This window comes from Erpetoichthys calabaricus, chromosome 1, assembly GCF_900747795.2.
Source record: "Erpetoichthys calabaricus chromosome 1, fErpCal1.3, whole genome shotgun sequence".
Classification (NCBI taxonomy): domain Eukaryota; kingdom Metazoa; phylum Chordata; class Cladistia; order Polypteriformes; family Polypteridae; genus Erpetoichthys; species Erpetoichthys calabaricus.
Window position 1 is genome coordinate 55,590,188 of NC_041394.2, and position 23,964 is coordinate 55,614,151.

The following is a 23,964-nucleotide window of genomic DNA, read 5'->3' on the forward strand; positions in this document are numbered from 1 at the left end:
AGTGGACAATTTGGCCAGCTACCTTATGTGATCAATAAGAGGAAAAAATGGAGAGTTATAAGGCACAGTAAGGTTTGCATTTGTTTAAAAATAAAAAAAAGCCTTTATTGTATTACTCTGTATTACAGTAACCAAAACTCCTTGATCCACTATTGGCTTGTATGGAGCTTTTCTGCCTGTCCTTTCAACAGCGGGGTAAAGTGAGGAACCAAATCTAAACCAGATGCAAGGCCTTTTGTGAAAACACTTCTACTCACTCATACTGGTAAATTTTAGAAACTAGAGAGCATTCAGCCTACGAAAATGAGCAGGCCCAAATTAGAAACTGTGTCAATAAGACTGACAGGCAATAGCAGTAACTGCTGCATCATCCGTCTTGCAGCTCCTGTACAGGAAAATGTTGGTTTAAAATGATGGATTAGAATGACATGGAATTAGTGAAATCAGATAAAATGCAGCTATTGAAAATGCTAATATAATCACTATTATTATTAGGATCTTGTGACCCTAAGCTACATCAGCAGCTTTGAAACTTGATGGATAGATTATTAAAATGAAGGTTAAAAAAATGTTAACAAAGAGTATGACTTTCCATCTGAAGGGACATTTAGCTGTTACGTTTTAAAAGAAGAACTAAAAAAACAACTTTAGATAAGAATAAAAACAGTGCATAATGCATTCTTTTGTATCAATATCAATAAAACTCTTTAACACTGAGAAATAGATTAATTACAAACAATATGATTTTTATGTTGTATGTCATGTTGATGGAGTGGGCACTTATGTTTCAAAAGTAATTTCCTTTTTGGATGATAATAATGTGATCTTGTTTATGTCTATTGTGATTTCTTACAACAGACCCTCTTACAAATCTGGGTAAGTCCATTTTATTGCTAAGCAGTTCATGATTACAGCTTCACTTTAAAGTTCACATTTCCATTTAAATGTAGCAGTGCAGTTCTAATAACAAGGCTGAGTCAAGGTCAGTCATTCAGACTTTATTTCAGGATGCCCTTTGTCCTGCATATAATTACAAAGAATAATAAGCAGTCTACAGTACACAAAGGTTTACTTTAATGCCATAATATCATAAAAATATTCTTTGGAAAATGAGGTGGTTGATAAGCTAGTCTTCATTCACTCCCCCCCCCCCCCCCCCCCCTTCCTTCTTCAGTATACAATTACTGCAAACATTTTAGACAGCCAATCAATCTATATTTAATGTAGTTTCATAATGAGCATCAACACAAGTACAAAACGAACATAAGAATGGACTACAAAATAACACATTACATGTTTAAAACTGTACATACAGATAGTACAATAATAAATGACACAGAAATACTAAAGAAAAGCTGGGTCAGAAGAAGCTTTATTGTAATAGCCACAAAGCTTCAGACAGCACTAGCTACAAAGCTGCATAATCATTTGCTATATGATAATAAATGTACATATTGCTAAAATACATTCAGGTTGTATTGTACAACCTAGTAAAATTTAGCAGCATGAAGTCAATCGTCAAAAGTTGTGATTTTGATCTTTTTTAGAATAATTATGATTCAGCTTTAAGTGCGATTTAAACAAATTGATACATTTTGTGAAAACCAAGGAGTACTCAGAAAGTCAAAAATCCAGAATAATGCTAAGAAGGCCAAAATATAAAAAAATGGGTATATAAAAAAGTACACAATTAGAGACAAAACAACATGAGAAACACAAAAATTAACAAATAAAACCATAAACAAACCCAGCAGTCTCCCTGGGCCTACACATTCAGATTCAAGGCCTCATCTTTGAGGTAGGATGGCTTGTCCACTTGCCCACTATTGCCTATTCACATTAATTTACTTTTCCTCTTCCAACTCATGGCTTTACCTTTTTGCTGTCAGTACCCTGGCCTCTTTGACTGCAACCAGTCAAACTCTTACCATAAACCATCACTTGCCTTCATACTCATTGAGTCTTTCCCCTGATTTTAACCTTAGTATTTATGCAGGCCACACCTCTGTCTCATTAGTATTGTTACCAGGGCACTTAACACACACTGACTTTTTTCCTTCCCCCATTGTCATGTAATTCTCGTAATTCACAAGGGCACTTCACGGCCCCATCCCTGTTCTTTGTAATTTTCCCCTGCCTACAGTTCCCTTGCTCACCTGCATGTTTGTAATCATGCGTATAAAATACATATGCTATGCATAAAAATGTGAAAGTAAGCTTCAGTTAAAACTGAACATTTTATTTCTCAAACTATTAAACTTTATAGATAAATGGTGCCTTTTGTGGTTAAAAACACTTTATTTTTTTCTTTAAATTTAGAATTCAACAGGACTTCTAGTACAGATGTTATATTTTACAGATAGAGCAGGTTTTGCGGTTTAAACTTGCATTACTGTGATCTTACCTAAATGCGTCAACTACTAGGCCACTTTGCTTATGGTCATTAGCATCATTTGTAACGTTCCTTTAACAGAACAGTTGGAGCAATGCTGTTGCCAACTACATGGGTGTCATACTCAGTCTAAATTTAGCGATTTGAAGTAATGCCCCTAAAAATTGCTTCTTGGCAGTTTTTACTTATACATAATAGAATAGAGCAGGAGTCTCTTAATTTCTTTGGTATTCATATCATTGTGAGTGGCTAATAGTTATTTTTGTGACATGGGTTCAATATCTGATTAAAAGGTGCTGATGTGGATCATGATGTCAGTGTTTTTCCGCAGATAACATGATTATTCAATACATTTACTTATTTAATGCCTCCAAATGAACAAGATTTATTTCACAGAACAGATTTCTGTAGGAAAGACTGTTCCAAATAGCTAAACAAATAAAGTGGATGTTTTTTGTTTTTTTTATTCAGACCAAAGACAAGTACACAGTTAATAGACAGTCAGGCAGGAGACCAAACTGCCTTCATGGTCATAGATGTTTGCAAGTCATAAGGGTGAAGCATAATTACTATATTTTCATATTTTGACAAAGGAAGCACATGTGGGCTAAACAAATTGCTTAGGAATACATTGTGCCAGTACAGTCTAGTGGTATATGGTTCAGTGCCTTAACTACTAAGCCACACCACCAGCAGACAGCAGAGACTAATGCAGTGTTAGAATTTTTTGATTCAAGTTGGCATCTGCAGCTATGGATCAAAATCAGTTTTGTAGAATACCTGTAGGACCAAATATTTTTGAAACAGCAGCTAGGCGAAGTCTGCCCTTTCAACAAGAACTGTACTGTTCTTTGAAAATTTGAATAGGAATGCAGAGGAAAGATAACCAAATAGGCACTAAGAGTATTGCAGTAGACATTGCAGTATTTTTGTCTCTCACTTTAAGGGTGTGGGAGTCCTCCTTTGAATGGGCGGTGTACGTCACCATATCATTGAAATGAAAATCCTTGAACCATGCTAAAACCTGAAGGGGTAGTCTGTGTCCATTTCTGGACTATATACAATGTAGCATTTTTTTGCCAAAACAGTCCAGACCTAAAAACAAGTACTATACAGAATACATCACGCAACAACAAAAATAATAGTTTCTGTTAATGTGTCCTAGAAATTATTCAAAGAAAGCCAGTTTTGCCAAGTTTTTCTTTCTTTAAAAAAAATAAAAATACAAAATCACAACAGTCTAATAAAAGAAGATCCCTGCAAAATCACGATTGCTCTGCATACTACACACTGTATGTGCCAGTGGATAGTCTTGGCACTGGCAGGTACACATGTAGATACAGTATTTATTGAGGATGTGTTAGACCAGCATGACAGTGAAATCTTCTCTCTAATTTTCTATTAACCAGGCTTCCTGATTTGGAAATGTCCCAAAATGGTTATCAAGCAAAGACTGGTTGTGTGAGGTCTGTATGTTTACATTTGTGTGTTTCTAAACCTGCATATGCTTGTCAGTAAATAAAGTCACAACCACTTCTGCAAGCATCCTTCCATCATCTTGACCTCAACACAACCCATTAGGTAGGGTCTAGTCTCTCCTTAGTGGTCTGCTGCTCCAGATGAGAGCACATGGGTTGACAGAGAACCATCATGATAATTCACCTGCCTTAGTGTAGTGGTGTTGTAAGTGGAAGTGTTCCAGTACAGCTTGATGGTTGCAGAGAATGCTGCGATGCACTCATTGGTTTAACATGCAAGCCATTTTGCAAGCCACAGCTGAGATCAAGGCTGCTCCTCTCCCACTTCCTTCTTCAGACTGGATGAACGTGATGTCACAATGTGGTGTTAGATCTTGTACTGCTTTCTGAAATTTGTGCTGGAAACTGCAAGAGAAGAAAGGTAAGAGACTGATTAGTCAGCCAGTGGAGCACTTCCATGGATTTCCAATACATGCAGGATAGAGTGACATTATTCACTTCAGTTTACTATATACTGATCATTAGTGAAAGCAATTTCAAACCGTTTACACAGAAATACAAATAACCAAAGAACATTAATATGTGTAAGTATGCTTCTGTTTCAATAGAAAGATTCAGAAAATTTGTATAGAGTATATTAAAAATCAAGAGTGTATCCATCCATCCATCCGTTATCCAACCCACTATATCCTAACACAGTGTCACGGGGGTCTGCTGGAGCCAATCCCAGCCAACACAGGGTGCAAGGCAGGAACAAAGGAGTGTATCTGAAATTTAAAAAATTATTTGCACAATTTGCGTCATTTAAATAATCTCTCCTTCAGTCTGCTTTGGATATTCCTTCTACAGACCAAAGGACATATATGTTAGATGGATTCACTGCTATACATTGGCCAGATGTGGGACTGCACATGAGTGTTCCCTGTCATGGATGGACATCCAAAGCAGAATTAGTTCCTGTATTTTGTGTTATATTTCTTGAAAGAGTGAGTTTTGTTGAAAAACTGCAATGCAAGTTTGTTAGGATATAGCGGGTTGGACTATGACTGACTGACTTCCTCCTAGCATGTTTTAGGTTGCATCTGAACAAGCACAGTAGTACAGAAGCTTTACATGTAGGAATGAAAATGTCTCGCCTTGAGGAGGGGACATCAATACTATGTATTTAAAAAAATTATTTGTACCTGACTGATTCAGTGATCTTAAATTGCACCCCTTTTATGTCATTGTTTTAAACTTTTTGTTTCTGTGCTTTCTAAACCACCTTCTAATTGCATTGTCTAAGAAGGGTTTTATTTAAAATACTCTTTGCTGGATGGTTGATATCCATGATGACTGTATGTTACTTCTTTGCCAGATTTGTGTGATTTTTTTCTTTCTGTATACAATAAGTTAACAAAAAATATATTTAATACTGTGTCTGAAAATGAAAACCCACTCTATACAACAGCCATTATGGTTAACCGTTGTCCACCTAACTTGCATGTGTTGTGAGATGGGGAGGAATTGTATAACACCTGAATGAAAAAGCAGTTTCCTGGATTTGTGACACAGTAGTACTAAGCAGTGAGCTACCATGTGCTCAGATTATTTTCAGTTGTAATTATCATCTAAATCTATGATGGTTTAATAAATGTTCAAAACTGTTTGAAAACATTAGATAAATGATAACTATTGAGAAGAAACAATTTCATATTGGTAGGTGAAAATTCTACAGAGGTTATCAAGATAACATCAACTTTCACTTACGATGAACTAAATATTGATTTTATAAAATCTGCATGCCATTTACATGTTATCTTTGACATTAATCTGCTGTTCAGTGCTCATTTTACTTAACACTTAAAGACATTCTCTTTTTAACACTATTATAAACAGCAAAATATAGATATTTTGTCAATGCGTAAGAAACTGGAAAGGTAACAAAAATGTTAATTTTTCAGGTAGAATAGCTGCAGTGTTTTGTTCAGTGGTCATTCATTCTGACTTGCAGTTAGTTCAAAAGTGTGCTGCAAAGATTATTAATAGTAATGATTCTTTACATTTATATAGCACTTTTCTCCCTACTCAAAGAGCTCAAACTAGATCTAGGTATTATGATTCTTTAGCTCCTGTTGTTAAGTCTCTAAATTGGTTTTCATTTAAGTTTCTGATTGGTTCTAAAATGTAACACACAAAGCTGCTAATAGTTTTGTCCATCTCATCTGATGCAGTCTGTCTAAAAAAATCACCAGTGATAAGTAAGACTTCTTTGGGAGTCAGCTACAGGACACCCAAACTTTGGATGCATTTGCCTGCTAGTATAAGGGATGTTTTATTGATCTCAACAAAGACATCCTGGCTAAAAAGCACATTACATGACCACACAGTCCCCTTATTAGAGTTACTGATTAGGCTATTCCTAATGACAAATACAGTGCTAGGACTTTATATTTTTACTGTAGCTATGGACTACAGTATGTACTGTATAGAAGGCAGATGGAGGTAGCCAGTTGACATACTGTAGGTCTGCTAAACTGACTTTGCTTGTGCTTTAATATTCTGATTAATTTTGTTAATAATTTTTTTTCAGAGGAAAAAACATAGTACCTTCTGAAAAATCCATGCAGTCACAATGGAGAACTTGTAGACTAAATGCAGAGAGTGACTCAGTCAGAACTAGAAAACAAGACTTGAGATCTGAGGCAGCAGCACTAACCACTGCATCCCAATGCTGAGTGTAGTATACAAGGTATGTCTATTTAAACACATTTCTTGCTTCAATTACTTGCAAGCAGTTAATGTCTTTTGAAAGGCATGCATGGCAGTGGCCATTTATTCATGCTTTTCTTACAGTAAAATAGTGGAGGGTGTTATTTTCCTATGCAGATTGATCTGTATACTGTGTACATTGCATATTTTGAAATGCATTGCCTTAATGACTATAAAATGTTATCAGGACAATTTCACTAGTTTTCCACAGTTATTTGAATGGCTGTAAACAACTTTCGTACAAAGAACTACTTTTCAGTGGTCTGTTTACTGCTGATGAATTAAATGATAATTAAAATGTAATGTTGAACTTTTATGTAATATATATATATATATATATATATATATATATATATATATACTATATATACAGTATATACAGTATATATAGGGTTAGTGTGTCCAAAATTCCCATTCAGAGAGATCATTTAGTTCCAGGTTTTTTAGACAAGCATAACTAATGTGCCTATGGAGTTCTCGTTAGCACTAGGCTATATTCTCACTATCTAACCCAAAAATAAGATTCTTACCTGGGATGTAGTTTGTAGACTGAGCCATCCACGCCAACAGTGATCTTCAACATCTCTTGCTTGCGACGCTCTCGCATATGATTTATCACTCCTGCCAACCCAGCACCACACATGTGAGCAGCACGTGTTGACACACTTTCACATGCCAGTCTTACAATGTCACACTCAAGTTCAGTTGGCATTAAACCAATTGTTGTCAAAATGTTATATATCTGCTTGCGGTCACCAGTGTCACTGCATTGAAAGAAATATTTAGATTGTAAGGGTTTTTTGTCTTTATGAAACAGATTACTCTTCTTCCCCACGTACCACAGTGCATTTGAAAAATAAGCTTGTGTTAGAAGTAGACAAAGCAACAAATACTCCTCCTACCTTTCAATCTGGGAGACTAATTTGGTTTCAAAGCTGCCCCTCATTTTGAGAATATCTGAAGCCTCGCCACCAAAAAGAAGATTTTCATTGACCAGTTTTAACAGCACAAGTCGGACTAGCTCTCCCATGTATTTTCCGCTGATGATCTTCTCATAGCTGCATGAATGAAAATACATTACACCAGATTGTCACTAATCAGACATGCAGATCTCTGAATCAGCACAATGGAGAAATGCAGTATGTAAACAAATGCAGTACATAACAAATGCAGATAAAAGTCAGGGTGATCTATTTTTTCTCCCCCAGCCCCAAAGGCATGCATGTTATTTTAACTGGTGATTCCAAATTGGTCCATGTGAATGTGTGTGAATGGGACCTGTGATGGACTTGCACCCTGTCCAGGACTGTTTCTTGAATTGTGCCCAGTGTTGCTGGGATATGTTTTACTGTATGTTCACCCTAATCTGTATTTTTGAGTGTGTCTATAAAACCACTATACAAAAATACTCTAAATTGGATTAAGCAGGTTTGAAAAAGTTATGTATATACTGTATTTCCTTACTTGTGTAAAGTTAATTCCATGCTTTGAAAAATTTAGCATGGATATAATTTATAAATTAAGAACTTGATGTCTTCTGATGGTTATTCCAGACACAGCAAATGCATTTTTTGTAAATTTTATTCATCATTGAATGATCCTTTTCCAGATATTTTCTTATATATATTGAGAATTTAATCAGTTCCAGTTGTGCCACTGAGCAAGTCATTTAACCTGTTCATCTTCTAATTGTAGACATGTAACAAATTCCACAGTACTTGTACAGTGCCTTGAGATGTTGTCCACTGAGAAAGGGCATTATATAAAATAAAGGTTATTTGTTTATATGTATTAATTAAATATGTGTGTGTTTATAACCATATCTCACTCCCCATTAAACAAAAAAACGCATCTTGCTAAGATCCTAACAGGATAAACTCATTATAATATGCTTTGCTGACTTCATATAATGTATGACTTCATGTATACAGTAAATGTAGATATGTTGTAGTGAAGTACTCAGTAAATGTACGCTTGCAGAATTTATTGGAACTTTCTCTTAACTTGACACGTGTTCTTTGCATCAGGCCTCTGCGAACAGCTGCCAGGGAGCAGTCTGACGTTGGCAGTAAATAGTCATTAGCTACTGAAGGCTAATGGAAGGCACAGTAGCTAGAAAGAAGCCGAGTGATTCCGCGACATTACCCTCAGTCAGGAGTGAGATTGATGGGTCCTTTATAAGGCTAAATTCACAGAGGGTTGCACAAAAACAAGCTGCTTCCGAAAAATCTGAATTAATCTGCTATCTAGAGCTCCAGCATTTTTAAACAAGCCACAAGAGACCTGATACTTTGGCACACTTTCCATCAGCACATATAATGCTACTCATGTACAAAGAACCTTACTCCTTATTTAAAATCAATCCAAAGGCACAATGTAGCTTTGATGAATGTTTTGAAAGTTATACTCACAGCTGCTGACCAGGATTGATAGACGTTTCATCCACAACTCGGTCATACTCAAGTCTGAAATCTTCCAGCTCTCCAGTGTCTCCAAATGCTCCCCATTCAGTGTTGACACACATGCGACCCTCCTCTCCTTCAACAAGCTCCACTGTGCGCATCTCCTCCATGTAGCAGGCATTACAGCCAGTTCCTAGAGATAGTAATAAAGTGACAGAGAAGAAATAGTGTGAGCAAGATGCAGCATACAAACTGAAGCAAGCCACAACACAATAACGATGAAATGTTTATCCTACCAGGGAACTGTGTAAAAGATCACCTTTAAAATACTGTTGCTGACATACCAAACCTGGTTTCTGCTTTTCACAGAACACACTGGATTGTATGTTCTGTGTGGAATATATTTAATTACATAATTTAAATAACCAGACATTCTGATAAATTGGATTAAAAAAGTGGAATGGCTATATAGCCTAATCCTACCATTCTCTATATGGGCAGAACTTTTGCACTTGTATGAGAGCTTCCCTGCAGATACACCGACTCCTTACTATTGCAGTCTCTCACAATACATTGTCTGTAGCATTATGTTTTTACTTGCCAGCTTCTTTAGTCAATTTGAAATGCACTATATAGAATAAAGTCTACTTAAGTAAACCCCAGCTACCCTAGTAAAATACTAAACTTTATGAAAAGGGTCAGTTAGAGAAGTCACATAGCTTTAAGCATCAGAACAGATTTGGTTATTTCAGTACATTATGCCTTGAACACTGTTTAAAATTCTCTTAATACCTGCTAATTATGCTTATTCATATTGAATTCATCAATGACAAAGAAGCCAAATACATTTTTTTTATTATCTGTTCTTCAATCCTGCTCATTCTCTGGACATTTCTTCAGAAGTGTCATCTTTATGTGTAGCAAGCTAATGGACCATGATGAAGCTGGGTGCTTATCAATGGTTACTGTAAATGTGGAGCTCTGGCAATTGCGTGAGACCTTCATATGAAATTTAATCATCCTTGGACATTACTCTCTTTGCCTACAGAATATCGCTTTGGTCATCAACAGGTAGAACAAATTGACGTAAATAAATGCTGCAAATGGTATTACACACAAAATTGGTTTTCACAGTAAGGTGGATATACTGCTTCAGATTTCCAAAAACATGCAGTATCTGAAGGTGTAAATCCCAACAGTAAACAGAGGGCTTTTATTAAATATTAATATCATTTGTGGATCGTATTTAAGCTACAAAGAGTTGGAAGTGTGGTTTTAGAGTGTTAAAAATAAGACCATAATTGTCTGGGGAGAGGAATAAGCCTCTGTGTTCTTCAAAATATTCAGTTACATTAGTTTGTTCAATGGGTATACATGTTGTCTTGGGGATAGTTGAAGGATGATCACTAGTCATTCTTGTAATTGTTCTGTGACAAGAATTCCTGAACTTGACTTTATGTGTGGAAAAGGAGGCAGGGTATAGCAAATGGTAAATGATTACAAGGAATATCTCACTAGGATTGTGCTTTAAATTGTATTATAGTTTTTATGATCTGTTTGTACTCTGTTTCTAAACATATATATATATATATATATATATATATATATATATATATATATATATATATATATATAATATATATTTAAGTTGCACAATGTTACTGTGTGTACAATACGTTTCTGAATTTATTGGGTCCAGGACTCTCTAATTTTCTTCACATCCCAAAACATGCAGGTTAGGTAAAACTCTAAATTCTGTGTGTGCGTGTGTGTGTGTGTGTGTGTGTGTGTGTGTGTGTGTGTGTGTATGTGCCCTATGATAGACCAGCACTCTGTCTAGTTCTGATTCATGCCTTGCACTTTTTTCAAAATAGGCTCCGTCCTGCCTACCTTGTCCATGAGTTGGATTAAGCTGGTCTGAAAATGATTGAGTGGATATACAGTACGTACTAGACCTCAGAGGTAGTATCATTGATTTCCACAAGCAGCACCCAGAAGCACAGTGTAATAGACAGGAAACAACTCTAGATGGGTAATGCGAAACACATTCACTTACACACTAACGCAGTGAAGCTTTAGTAGTTAACCTTGTATGCAATTTCTCAAGAAACAGGCCTATATTTTGAAATCCATTTATTGTAAACAATACATTTTCATTACTTGTATATCATAAAATATGTGAATATATGAAAATATTATTTCAATGAAATGGTTACCCATGTTACTATGATTATATATATTAAACTCTTTCTTAATAAGCTCTGTCCATTATGGGTTAGCAGAAAGCAAGAGCCCATCCTGGCAGCATCATGTGCTGAATAATCAGTGTTAAGTTTAATCCTAATGCAGATGTGGCAGATAAAGGCAAGCTGCAGAGGGCATTAGCTGATGTCCTGTCCAGAGTTTTTTCCTGCCTTGCATCCAGTTCAGCCAGAGGAGCTGAATTGAATTAAGTGGGTTTAAAAGTAGGGATGTAACACAAAGATCAGAATGTCAAGCCAGAATTTTGTTGTATGAGGGTTAGAGCACTTTTAGACACCAATTTATAAAGTGAATTAACTAAAATATTAACAAAAGTGATGTCTAGAAGCTGTTTTGATTGCTTAATGAGTATATTTAGTCACAACATAGCATCCTATTGGATCTTTATAAGGATTCAAATACACAATTCTGTAGTTTATTCTATAATCCTTTAAGCAAAGAAGTACGTTCTTGTGTTTCCACTTAAATTAATTTCCCCCTAATTTCCACTGGTGTCTTTGAGTATGTTTTACAGTTGAAGTTCTATATAAAACATTTTGTTAACATTTCAGAACCACCTTCTCCAATGTGTTTTGCTATATCTGGTAAATTATTGTTGAAAAGTGTACTTACCTTTGAAAATAAACACAATTTTATTGTATGTAACCTCTTGCAGCATTGCTGAAATATTTCCTGAGGAGCAATGGATACTAGCGATTTTTGGATACCGGTACACTGCTTAATCATATTTAAATCTCTGCAGATTATTTGCAGCCTAAGTCATTAATGTCTTACCTACAATCATCCCAACTTCACAGCTACGGTCTTCATAGTAGCAAGAGATCATTGTTGCCACTGTATCATTCACCATAGCCACCACATCCATTTCAAAGTCCTAACAAAAACAGAAAAAAAAAATTCAAAGGAAACATTTAATTCTTGGTTGACCAATGTCACTGCTTTTTTTGCATAGTTATGGCATGTTAAAGTACTGGTCTGCAGTACAAAAATTTGCATTTTACTTACATCAGATAGATTGAAGCTAGGCTAAAATTTCAATTTTAAAAGGTACAGTCATATGAAAAAGTTTGGATTTTTGTTTATCATTGGCTGAGCTTTCAAAGTAGCAACTTCCTTTTAATATATGGCATGCCTTATGGAAACAGTAGTATTTCAGTAGTGACATTAAGTTTATTGGATTAAAAGAAAATATGCAATATGCATCATAACAAAATTAGATAGGTGCATAAATTTGGGCACCCCAACAGAGATATTACATCAATACTTAGTTTAGCCTCCTTTTCAAATCTAACAGCCTCTAGACGCCTCCTATAGCCTTTGATGAGTGTCTGGATTCTGGATGGAGGTATTTTTGACCATTCTTCCATACAAAATCTCTCCAGTTCAGTTAAATTTGATGGCTGCCGAGCATGGACAGCTTGCTTCAAATCATCCCATAGATTTTCGATGATATTCAAGTCAGGGGACTGTGACGACCATTCCAGAACATTGTATTTCTCCCTCTGCATGAATGCCTTTGTAGATTTCGAACTGTGATTATAAAAGGGGCCGCCTCCCTCCATTCGTTGGCTTGAGTCGGGAGCGGAGAAGGACAGAGCTCGGGAGAAGAGACAAGGAGGCGGCCTGAAGACTAAGGCATTCGATTTGGCCTGGACTTTGGGGACTTTTGGGGGCTTTGAGGTGCACTTTTGTAAATATGAATGTAAATAAACGTGTTGTGAGTGAACCATCGGTGTCCGCCTGTCTGTGTCCGGGCCGGCTTCCACAATATATATATATATATATATATATATATATATATATATATATATATATATATATATATATATATATACACAGTATAAGTATGATTTATCCTTGACAGCATAGCTTTATTCATTTCCTATGTTAGGATAGGGTGACTGGAAGGACCAGAGTCTATCTCAGAAACAAACACTTCAGTGGTTACATTACAGTATGAAGATAAGAAATTAGAATGGTAAAATGAAACTTAATTTATTCTATCATCACTCTGCTACACACAAAACAACTCACCCCTCGTCTTTTGATGGCATCACGAAGCAAACCTACTACATTATTCCCTTCTGCTCCAGATGCCTTGAATCCCTTGGTCCAGTTCAACAGAATTCCCTGTGAAACAAAGGAGAAGGTGATTTAATATTTACAATATGCAGGATGGCATTACTTTATTATGGATTAACCTGTCATCTCTGTTATTCTCATTTATCTTGTAATGAATGTGTAGTTTCAATTAAGCTTATGCATAATGGTCCAGGTGTGAGACTGCAAGCAAGGTTATGAGCCTAAATGTGTTTTTGTGACATATACCACCTGATCTCCTTCTTGTTTACTGACAGTTCCTTGTAAAGAACTTATCTATTTTTTCTCCCTTTATATGAATATTTATATGGCCTCTGGTTATGACTTTCTCTTGTTCTTAGCTAATCTATTCTTATTTTTGGGTTGGACACTCATTATTTATCAATGATACATGTTTATACACAAACTGTAAATGTCTAGGCAGAGGTCATATAAAAGAATGACTTTAGTGATTTCAGAAAATGAATGAATGAATGAGTGAAAGTTATCACCAAAACAACTGGTGGAAAGAGCTGAAGCAAAGCAATATTATCAACTTATGATACAGTTCAATTCTGATTTAACTTAGACTAGATTCGATTACATAAACTTTTTACTCCCATGAGGTTTATAATGCTTTTGCAGATTTTGCGTTTTAGGGATATATAATTTTGAATTGATTTGATTTATCGTTTGCTCTCCAAGCATTGTGAGACTCACAGAAAACTCTTTTATGTGATACTACTGTATTTCATAAAGCATTCATATGTTGTTGGGAAGTGAATTCATGCCAGTCATTTTGCATCTGAGTGAAATTGCTACATGGCTTCCTTTTTGTGAACTTTCCTATACAAGGGGAGGGCAAGCATTTTTTCAGGACAAACAAAATAACATAACCTTCTCAAATTTTTTTAACCGAGTTCAGTACTAAAGTCATCCTGGAAGCATGGGGACAAGGAAAAAAACAAACTTGGATAGGGTGCTAGTCTGTCTCAAGGTGCAGTCATCCTCACACACCCACCCACACTCACATAAGTCAATTCAGAATCTCCAGTTAACCTGAAACACATACAGCTGTGGATTCCAGCATGTGCTGTAGTAGGATGTTTGCTTACTTCAAATTCCATGAATCATGTATTTTTTTCCTGGACAGAAGTTTTTGATTTCCTGTAAACTATGGAGCCCCATGCTATGTATGTTGTGACTTGCTGAGTGGTTGTGTAGGTAGGGGCCCCAGTGCACTGCTTTTCCCAGGGGCCTATAATGCTGTTAAGGTGGCCCTGCGTGGACAGTTTGCCAGTCCACCTCAGGGCACACTGACAGAGACACCTTAACAGTGGGTAAAAATTTAGAGCTGTCATTAAACCTAACACATATGTGATTGGGATGCCAGAGGAAAAAACTGAATATTTAGAGAAAAACCCACACAGACATGAAAATGATGTGCAAATTCCACAACAAAAGTGACTGGGCATGTGATTAAAACCCAGGAAATTTAATTTGTGAGGCAGTAGTTCTAACCTGTGCATCATTGTACCACCTCCAAAGAATGTGAGAGATTTAATAAAGTTCCAATGATTTAGATCAGGAAAGATTTAAGACTCAGGATTTTGCCTTGTGTTTTAGTTTTGGTATTTTGGCATAATAGGGCTCATTTTAGTAATTATTGATGACATATTTGCATAGCATCTAGGACTAAATGTTTCTTTGTCTGCTCTTGCATAATAGCTAGGTCAAACAACTGTTTACTCCTCTGTCAAATCATATCAATTAACAAATTAAAAAAGTTAGCATAGCAGTCTTCCTACCTTGTCAATGTCTTCATGGCGCACAGGAAATGAGAAGGTGAATCCCAGAGGGAGTTTCTTGTGCTTCATGTTGTGCTTGTCCAGGAAATCTGAGATGCATTCAGCAATGTAGTCAAAAAGCTGGAAGTAGATACAATGAGAATTGACATTATTCTGCCATGAAACAGTAGTCCTGAGTTACTGTGTTGCTGTAGTAAGTGTAATCCTAAATTAAAACCTTTTTAAAATAGTTATTTGACTAAAACAAGGAATCTATTGCTGACTTAAAAAAATTAGTATTATGAGTGTAAATCTAGAGAATGCCAAATGTTCATTCTGTACCATTTCAGCTGTGCCAGTCATAGCATCCTCTGGAATGGAATACATTTGATGTTTTGTCTCTACTTTCCATCCTCTCTCTTCATCCTCGCCTACTTTGACCAACATCACCCGGAAATTGGTGCCACCCAGGTCAAGGGCTAAAAAGTCACCAACCTCTAAGGAAAGTAGAAGGAGAAAACATCTTTAACAATGAGATATAAGCAGATTGAATTTTTAAATTCTTCATGAATACTTAATATTACCAAGGACATTGAATAATAGCTATCTCAGCTACAGAAATATACCTGTATAGTGTCCTCAAGCTTATAACCTAACTTGGCATTTGCTCATGAGTGCTCATTCATTTAGTCATTCATTTTATTTCTTAGACACAGTTATTCCATAGTTCCAAATCGGTAGAGTTTAGTCTAATGTCAGGATCCAATCATGACAAGAATCAATTATGAATAGATTGGCAGTTCATTGTGAAGCATTTACAGAGGGCCAGTTTACAGTCTCTAAACATCTTAACACATAGGTCTTCAAGATGTGGAATTTGAGCCCAGTCTGTTAATTTAGTAGCAGCAAAATACTGAAGACCAGATTTGACACCAGATAAGAACCAAAATAATTAAAGATTCTGTGTCCACACCATATATATAAATATAGTCTTACCGGAGCCTTCAGGAGTGGAACGCACATAAGTGGGTAACATTTTCACACTGGCCTCCTCGTGAGTCTCGAGTCTCAGGCCACGCTCCATCTCGCTTTGCATCCGCCTCATCACTTCCTGTAGCTCTTGTTTCTTGAGTCGGAACTCAGATAAAATTTGATCCACCTGAGAGCAGACACAAAAAATACACTGGGTGAACAAATAACCTTTTTTATTTCCAGAAATCTCGATGAAACCACCAATTCACGTAGCCGATGAGACACAATAGCTTTTGTAGCATGTCTAAATGTGATATTAGCAGAACTTAGCTATTAACTAAGCAGATAAACATGATGAATGAAGTGGTCTGCTCTAATTTGTCAAAACTGTTATGCTGTTATTGCATGGAAAGATTAAATTGTCCAAATCAAGACCAGCTAAATTATGACATTAAATATGGTCTCTTTTAAATAATTTAAGCAATACTTGTTCTGTACTTAAATGATAGAAACTTTCAATTCTGTAGATCTGTTATAATGACCTCTATAAAAATGGCATACAGAAATGGAACAATATGCTATTCAAGCACTACAAGTAAAAATAATCCTGGCCACAACTGAACCATTTTTATCACCAGAAGTAATTTGTCCCTGGCTGAACCACTACCCCACCAAATATCCTTCTTTCAACTTACCTACAAATTCTAGGTCTCTGCCCTCTAACCACACAATCACCTATGTAGCCAGGGTAACCTCTAAACTGTCAAGTCTTCCAGGTGACATTACATCCCGATCTTGTACTATCACATTTATGAGTACATGGCCAGAAGCCCAGTACTATTCCTGGGTAGCTTGACTTTCTGAATAAACTGTCTTATATAATCCTAGATAATAAAGTGGACAGTGTATAGTTCAAAGTAAGTATGTAAAGGAAAAGTATGAGGGCCCTGTCATCTACTGTCACGTGATTCTAAAGTTTGCAATGCATTCGCTTTCTAGGATTTTGCCCCAGCTGCACCCAGCTATAGCCGGTTGCTGCTCACCACTTGTGCAGACGTGAAATATGTATTTCCCACATGAACATGTCCTATTGAACTTGAGATAATTATTGTATATTAAATTGCACGGACTGACACCTTACTTTTCTATTCTTTTCCTCTACTTCTTGCTTGAAAACCACTGTCCTGTATGTCCTTGGTATGGGTTACCTTACAGTATACTATGCTTGATCTTCCTTAAATTTTTAATGGCTGCTTAAATAAATTATAATAGACAGACAGGAAGACTGGACACCATTATAGAATGTCATATTTCTCCTAGGTATAATATTATGGGTGAACCATGCTTACCTGGAGTATTTTCTGAAACAAAGATGTGCACTTGTTATCAAGCTTCATGACTTCAGATAGCTGACACAAACACTGGACACTTTACACAAGAGTAGGTTCCACATGCTTTGGGGACAGAAGCTGGCTGCTTTTTATGCACAATGTTAGGGGCTGGACAGTGACTTTCAGGTCAAGGTCATGGTAATCATACACCGAGTAACCTTGCAAATTCTTGTTAGCTCTTCTCTAGGATTATTTATAAATTATGTGCAAACCTTGTGGTCTATGCATGTTAAAAGCCTTAAAATAGCACTGAACTTGTAATTTGTTTGAATGTCAAACAGACGGTTCTAATAAAAGTAAATCAAACATTACAACAGGGAGGCTCCACGCGTGCATAGTGAAATTTATGTGTACTGTCCTTGGGGAGAACACTTATTTCATTTGCCCTTGCTTTACCCTCTTCTGTTTAAATTGCATCAGAACTAATTCTGACATCTTCCCCATTTCACAAGTATTACTTTTATGTTCATTTCAGACCATTTCCCCATTTCCTTTACCTTCACAATAAATGTGTCTATTTTTCAATCTAAAAATTGAGGTTTTAATCAAATTTTGGGTCCATTAGCTATCATGTTAAGCCTTTAGGAATGGAAGGTAAAAAATGTGACCAGGAAGAGCATCCATATATCACACGTGGATACACATGACAAAATGTAGGATCTTAAGCATATTTGTGATCTTTAGTGAACAATTCACTGGTATGACCCACTAAAACTAACAAAATGACTTTATGTTTTTAATACATAGTCTGACCATCTGTGGATATTGCTATGAAACTTAAGCAGAATGATTATAGTCAAGTATAGATCATCATTTATGTAGAGTTTGCACATTCTGTGAATGTCCACCTGAGAACGTCCAGACTTCTGCACAGGCTAACCTGGGCTGCAACCTAGGGCTCCATGAGCTACAGGGCCTTGACATTAACCAAAATGTATGAAAAAAATATTTGTTGTTTTTCAAAGAAATATTCTTGCTGCTAAACTGGTCATTCGAGTCCTTTTTAACCCCTTTATTGTTATAGCTAAGTCATACGCATACTGTCATATCAGAGTTTGCATGTCTCCAGTGAACTAAAGGTAGTGATAAAGGGTGACTGTTGGAGAGCATTTTGCAGCAGCAGGAAAGCTAAATACAACGTGTTGGAAAGGAAGGCGCAAGCTGAAGAAAGTGATTTGTTGTGTTATAATATTGATAGTTGTTCAACAAAGGCAATTGACAGCATGATACATTCTAGTACTAGTGATAATGAAGAATAAGAAGGTGATGATTTTTGAATAAATGGTAAAATCTGATGCCACCTCTGAATGTGTGTGGTGTAATAAAAGCTATCAGAGGTGTCATTTAATGATCTCCAGGGCACAAGGCAGAATTATCAAGTACAGATGATAACTTATGGAATTTCAGTCTGTTTATAAGTTACTGCATGCTAGATGTAATTGTGACTGAGCCCATCTCATCCAGCACTGCATGCTGAAACCAAATTTCATGGTGCTTATGTGGTATGATATTAGTTATGATCAGCTGCTGAGTTTCTTTGCACTTATTGTATATAACAACTCAAAAGCCTGATGTTAAAATTTACTGATCAACAAAACCTTTATATGACACACCTCTTGGATAATTTTAGATACTGATTACAAGTATAAACATTATTTTTCAGGTGTTTTGTTGACAATTTAAATGTTAATTCGCACAGCAGTGAGAAAAGTCTATGATGTTAAAGTGAAAAGAAAATTATGCTAATCCTTATAACTACAACTAAAATTCAAAAAGTGACTGTCTAACTTAAAATTCACTTCCTTTGCAATGACATATGTAAATCAGCTTGTCTTATTAAGCTATACGGTTAGTTGAATGGGGTCCAGCTTTATGCTGTGAGGGTATCTAACAAGTTCAGGTTGAAAGAATGCAACAGTGTGGAAAGATGAAAGTGATAGGGAGTGTTATACAGGATGGCAGACCCTAGTGCTTAAAATGAGGTGTATCACTTTCATTGGTAGACGATACTTATCTTTCCTAATGATTTTATGTAATAAATGGGGATTTTGAATTAGCATTAAAGTTGCTCTGTGACATGCAAAAGGTATGTCTAGAAAACTCAGCACTGCAGTTCCTGTACTTGCAGTGACATTATATAACATTTTCCTACCCATTGTTCCCTCTCAGTGCTGTGCTGTGGAGTAGACTGTGGTTCTGTTGGAGACTGGCAGAATATTAGTCACCGTTCAGCATTTTTTTAATGTTACATGCATATAATGTAAAACTACTTTTAATAAAGGGCATTTTCAAAATAAGTATACAGATCAACAGTGTGCCCCTTAGTTATTTCTCTCAAGAAAATTGTACTGCTTAGCAAAACAACTGCATAATGGAAAAAGTAACACTAAATTACGGATAAAATCATTGAAAAACACCAATCAGGGAAGGAAAAGGTAAATATCCAAAATACTTAAAATCTCCCCAAAATTAATTGTCTTTTATAAAGAAAATATGACAAAAGCAATTAATCTGTACAGAACAGGGTATTCTTCAAAATTGAGAAATAAAATAACATATGCATTAGTCAAAAATTCAAATACTTAAAAAAAAACTGGGTTCTTAAAAAAATGACAAAAGGAAAGCCACAGTTGAAAGATAATTAATTATATTTTGACTAAACACTCTGAGAACAAAGGGCGCAGTGGTAGTGCTGCTGCCTTTCAGTAAGGAGACCTGGGTTCGGGTCCTCCCAGCATGGAGTTTGCATGTTCTCCCCGTGTCTGCTCCAGTTTCCTCCCACAGTCCAAGGACATGCAGGTTAGGTGCATTGGCGATCCTAAATTGTCCCTAGTGTGTGTGTGTGTGTGTGCCCTGCGGTGGGCCAATGCCCTGCCTGGGATTTGTTCCTGTTTTGCGCCCTTTGCTGGCTGGGATTGGCTCCAGCAGACCCCCCGTTACCCTGTGTTAGTATATAACGGGTTGTACAATGACTGACTGACTGACTCTGAGAACAAGAAGAAAATGTTCTCTTTCAATTCAGACCTGAGCATACAATACTCGAGATGTTCAATGCTTGTGCTAGGCACTACATTGGACTTCAGAGAGGCTACATATAGTATCATTTGCTCTTGGAATATCCATCAGAAGACTTTGAAATTGGATGTATTTATTACACTAGAACAGTTTAAGTATTTTAGAGTATCAGTGTAGTTTTAAGTATTTAATGAGTTTGGTGTTTTGGACTGTAAGTGTTTTATTTAATGTTTTTATATTTTGTTTTATTAAACTTGCAGTAATTTTACACTTTATGATATTGGTCCTTTTATTTTTTATGTAACTCAGCACCATTGAAAATTATAGTTAGGTTAGGTTAAGTAGAATTTATAATCCCAGTGAGAATTTTTGTAGTGGGAAAGTGCAAAAACATTCGTCATTGTTATACTGATACAAGAAAATAAACCAGTATACATCATCTGACAATCAAAAATAAAGGTTAAATAAAAATCATTTATTGTTTTTATTTCCCTTTTAAATACCATAGGTATCATGTTTATACTGTATGGGGAAAATATTGTGAAAAGGACAAAATCATTGGATTTACATATTTCATGCATCCCTGAGTAATTTATCTGTGTGTGCATGTGTAAGGATGTAAATCTGTAGACACGATAACTCAAAAATTAATCACTCAATCTGAATGAAACTTGGTGCTATTATTAAGTTTCTACAAAGCCTATTGACTTTGAAGAGGCTCACTTTAGTAGATTTTGCTTTATAAAGATAATGACAAAACAGGTGATGCCACTCAGAAATAGATTAGTCAGAAAATAAATAGGGAACCAGCAGAATTAATGCAAGAACACTCTTTTGATTTGCAGAAACATGAATAAATGAGAAAGAAGTCAGTTACTTAAAAACTCTAAAAATGTTTTTTTAATGTGTTCATAAGAATTACTTATGAGTTCTTTGAAATCACTTCAGGTTTTTTTCTCTGGTGCCTTCTGTCTCACCTGTAAATACGATTTACCATTCAATTTGTCTTTATGTCAGTTTGTACAAGACATTGTTGCTTTTTGGGGTACCCCACTATTTTTGGTCCTCTAGACCTGATAATTCTCGTTTTAGACCATTTTTAGAATGTATTTTTTGCATGAAATTCCAACCTTTTGATAAAAAAATAAACCAATTGGTGTTTTCAGTAAAAATGGTCAGAAGGACATGAAGTTGTGCATGCCACACCAACCAACCCCTGGTTTATCCATTAATGGGATATGAGAGGTCAAAGTGATTCCTTTTCACAATACTTTGAAACAATGGAAATGGGTAATATGGGCATGTGGAGTGTCATCTTATGCTATTTCAAGATTTGTGAGCATGAATAATGTAATATTTTCAATACTTGATTCTTGGTCCTATCCCTCTAAGAGTCTCTCCTAGAAGATTAAAAATGACAAATTTCCAACATAAGCATGTGAGGTATCATTTTAGACTATTTCAGTGCCTCACTGCCTGCCTACTCATATATGTACTGTATATCAGTGCACCATGTAGAGCCTGTCTACTGAGAACAATGGCTGAAAATAAACTGCTAACAATTGACATGTGTTGGGTCAAGTAACCAGTTACAGGTTGTAAGAGCCACAATATATTTGCCTACCAAGCTTAAAGCTTCAAGGGAGGGGCAGCAATTCTCTATTGGACAGAACACTCAAAGGAGAAGGAGAGATTCATTCTGAAGACAAAGGCACAGTATGGAGCAGATTATTACTGTTACAAAATAGAGGAAATGGGCAGCCATGCCTTGGGGGAATTAGTGATTGATTTAGTTAGGCCTGTCTGTCTGAACTAGTGTGGTGCTAAGGTGTCACCCATTGCGCGGCTGCACTTGGGTCCTAATTGGGATGCTAAGGTGGTTTATTGTGTGGTGGGTGCGCCAACATGCTGTATCTGTGAATGATCCCAACCTCACCTCTAGTTAGGCCTGTAAAGGGCAGGTATTTTGGAGATCATTTGAAAACTTGGATACTCACAAATTATTTTAATCACTGTATTATATGCTTCTTATATTATGTGGACACAAGTTATATAATGCTTAGGTAAATACTTTTAACACTGTGTCTCTCTCACTATGCATTTTAAAGAGTTTCATAAAGTATAATACACATGTTGTTCATTTACATTATATTAATTTTTACAGGTTAGTTATTTTATCAAATGTGCAGAGTGAAAAGTCTCCCTATGGTGAGTTTCATTCTCTCTTTTGTGCTGGAGACCTCCATTAGATCATCTAACAGTGTTTGGACAGCAATTTGATTTGCATTGCCATGATTTAATACTGCACATGCAAGCATTCTCAAACCTGATTAATACAGTTGGTCAGAGAGCCCTGAAGTCTGTCTCAGCAGCACTGGGTGCAAAGTTGGAAACACTCCTGGACAGGGAATCAAACCATTACAGGGCCTATTGCACACAAACACATTGTGGTCAATTTAGAGTCACCAGTTAATCTTAACTTGTGTATCTTAAACAGATGTGAAAGATACATTGGATCCATGATGCAGCAGAGCTAACTGCTGATTTATTATGCCATTACTGTGAGTTCTACATGGCGTTTTCCTGTTCTCCACATATTTACTGTTGCTTCCTAAAGTATATAAAAACTCTTTTCATTTATTCATGGTTATTTATGGTAGTTGTTATGGATCTAAATAAATAAAGGTTCCTTCTGGAACTTTCATGCAGATTGTTCTTTTGGGAACTAAAAATGTTTCCCCAATGGCATCGCTCTGAAAAAAAGAAGGCTTTGGTACCTTTATTTTCAAAAGTGCATGTGGACTTTGCACATTCTCCCCATGTCTGTAGGTTTTTTTCCAAGTACTTTGTCTTCCCACATCCAATGTGTAGGTTAGGTTAAATGGTGATTTTAAATTTGCCTAATGTGAGTTATTGTGAGTGTGTACCTGAGTGAGCCCTACAGTGAACTGCTCTGCTCTCCAAAGCTGGTTTCTGCCTTACTCCTATTGCTGATGCTAAAGTCTTTCCATAACCCAGAATTAGATTAGGCAAGTTTGTGAATGTTATAAATGGATACATGAGTTGTTTAGGTACTTGGACGTAGACATAAATCTAAAGAGGCAGCACATGCAAGTATTTTTTCGTGTAATGCTTATTACTTTTTTTTTTTTTTTACTAGAAGCAAATATCTACTATGCTTCAGGCTGCTGGGTGACATGTTCAGCTGTCCTTGATATCACTTTGTTTAAACTGTGCCTTGTGCCTGTGAATGTGACCTTGCCCTAAATGTATCTGTCGGGACAAATCAAAGAAAGTTCATTCTGTTTAAAAGTGTTTGGAAACAAAACCGTTCACTTAGCTCACCCTGCCTGGTTAAAATGTAAGCCAGTGCAAGAAGTCGACAGTCAGGTTCAAGCTAAATTTAGATTTCCTATAACAATTTTAAGGTTATCT

General features: G+C 36.1%; 1 protein-coding gene across 1 annotated transcript; it reads right to left on the reverse strand.

The window, feature by feature from the left end:
• Positions 1 to 977: 977 nt before the first annotated feature.
• Positions 978 to 17,622, reverse strand: gck (glucokinase (hexokinase 4)). The gene is made up of 10 exons (XM_028799916.2): positions 17,473 to 17,622; positions 16,148 to 16,310; positions 15,494 to 15,648; positions 15,173 to 15,292; positions 13,320 to 13,415; positions 12,060 to 12,159; positions 9,033 to 9,216; positions 7,524 to 7,679; positions 7,152 to 7,385; positions 978 to 4,275 (listed from the first exon to the last, which is right to left on the reverse strand). The coding sequence occupies exons 1-10, from the start codon at positions 17,518 to 17,520 to the stop codon at positions 4,131 to 4,133; spliced, it is 1,401 nt and encodes a 466-aa protein (XP_028655749.1). The 5' UTR covers positions 17,521 to 17,622; the 3' UTR covers positions 978 to 4,130.
• Between the last annotated feature and the right edge of the window lie 6,342 nt (positions 17,623 to 23,964).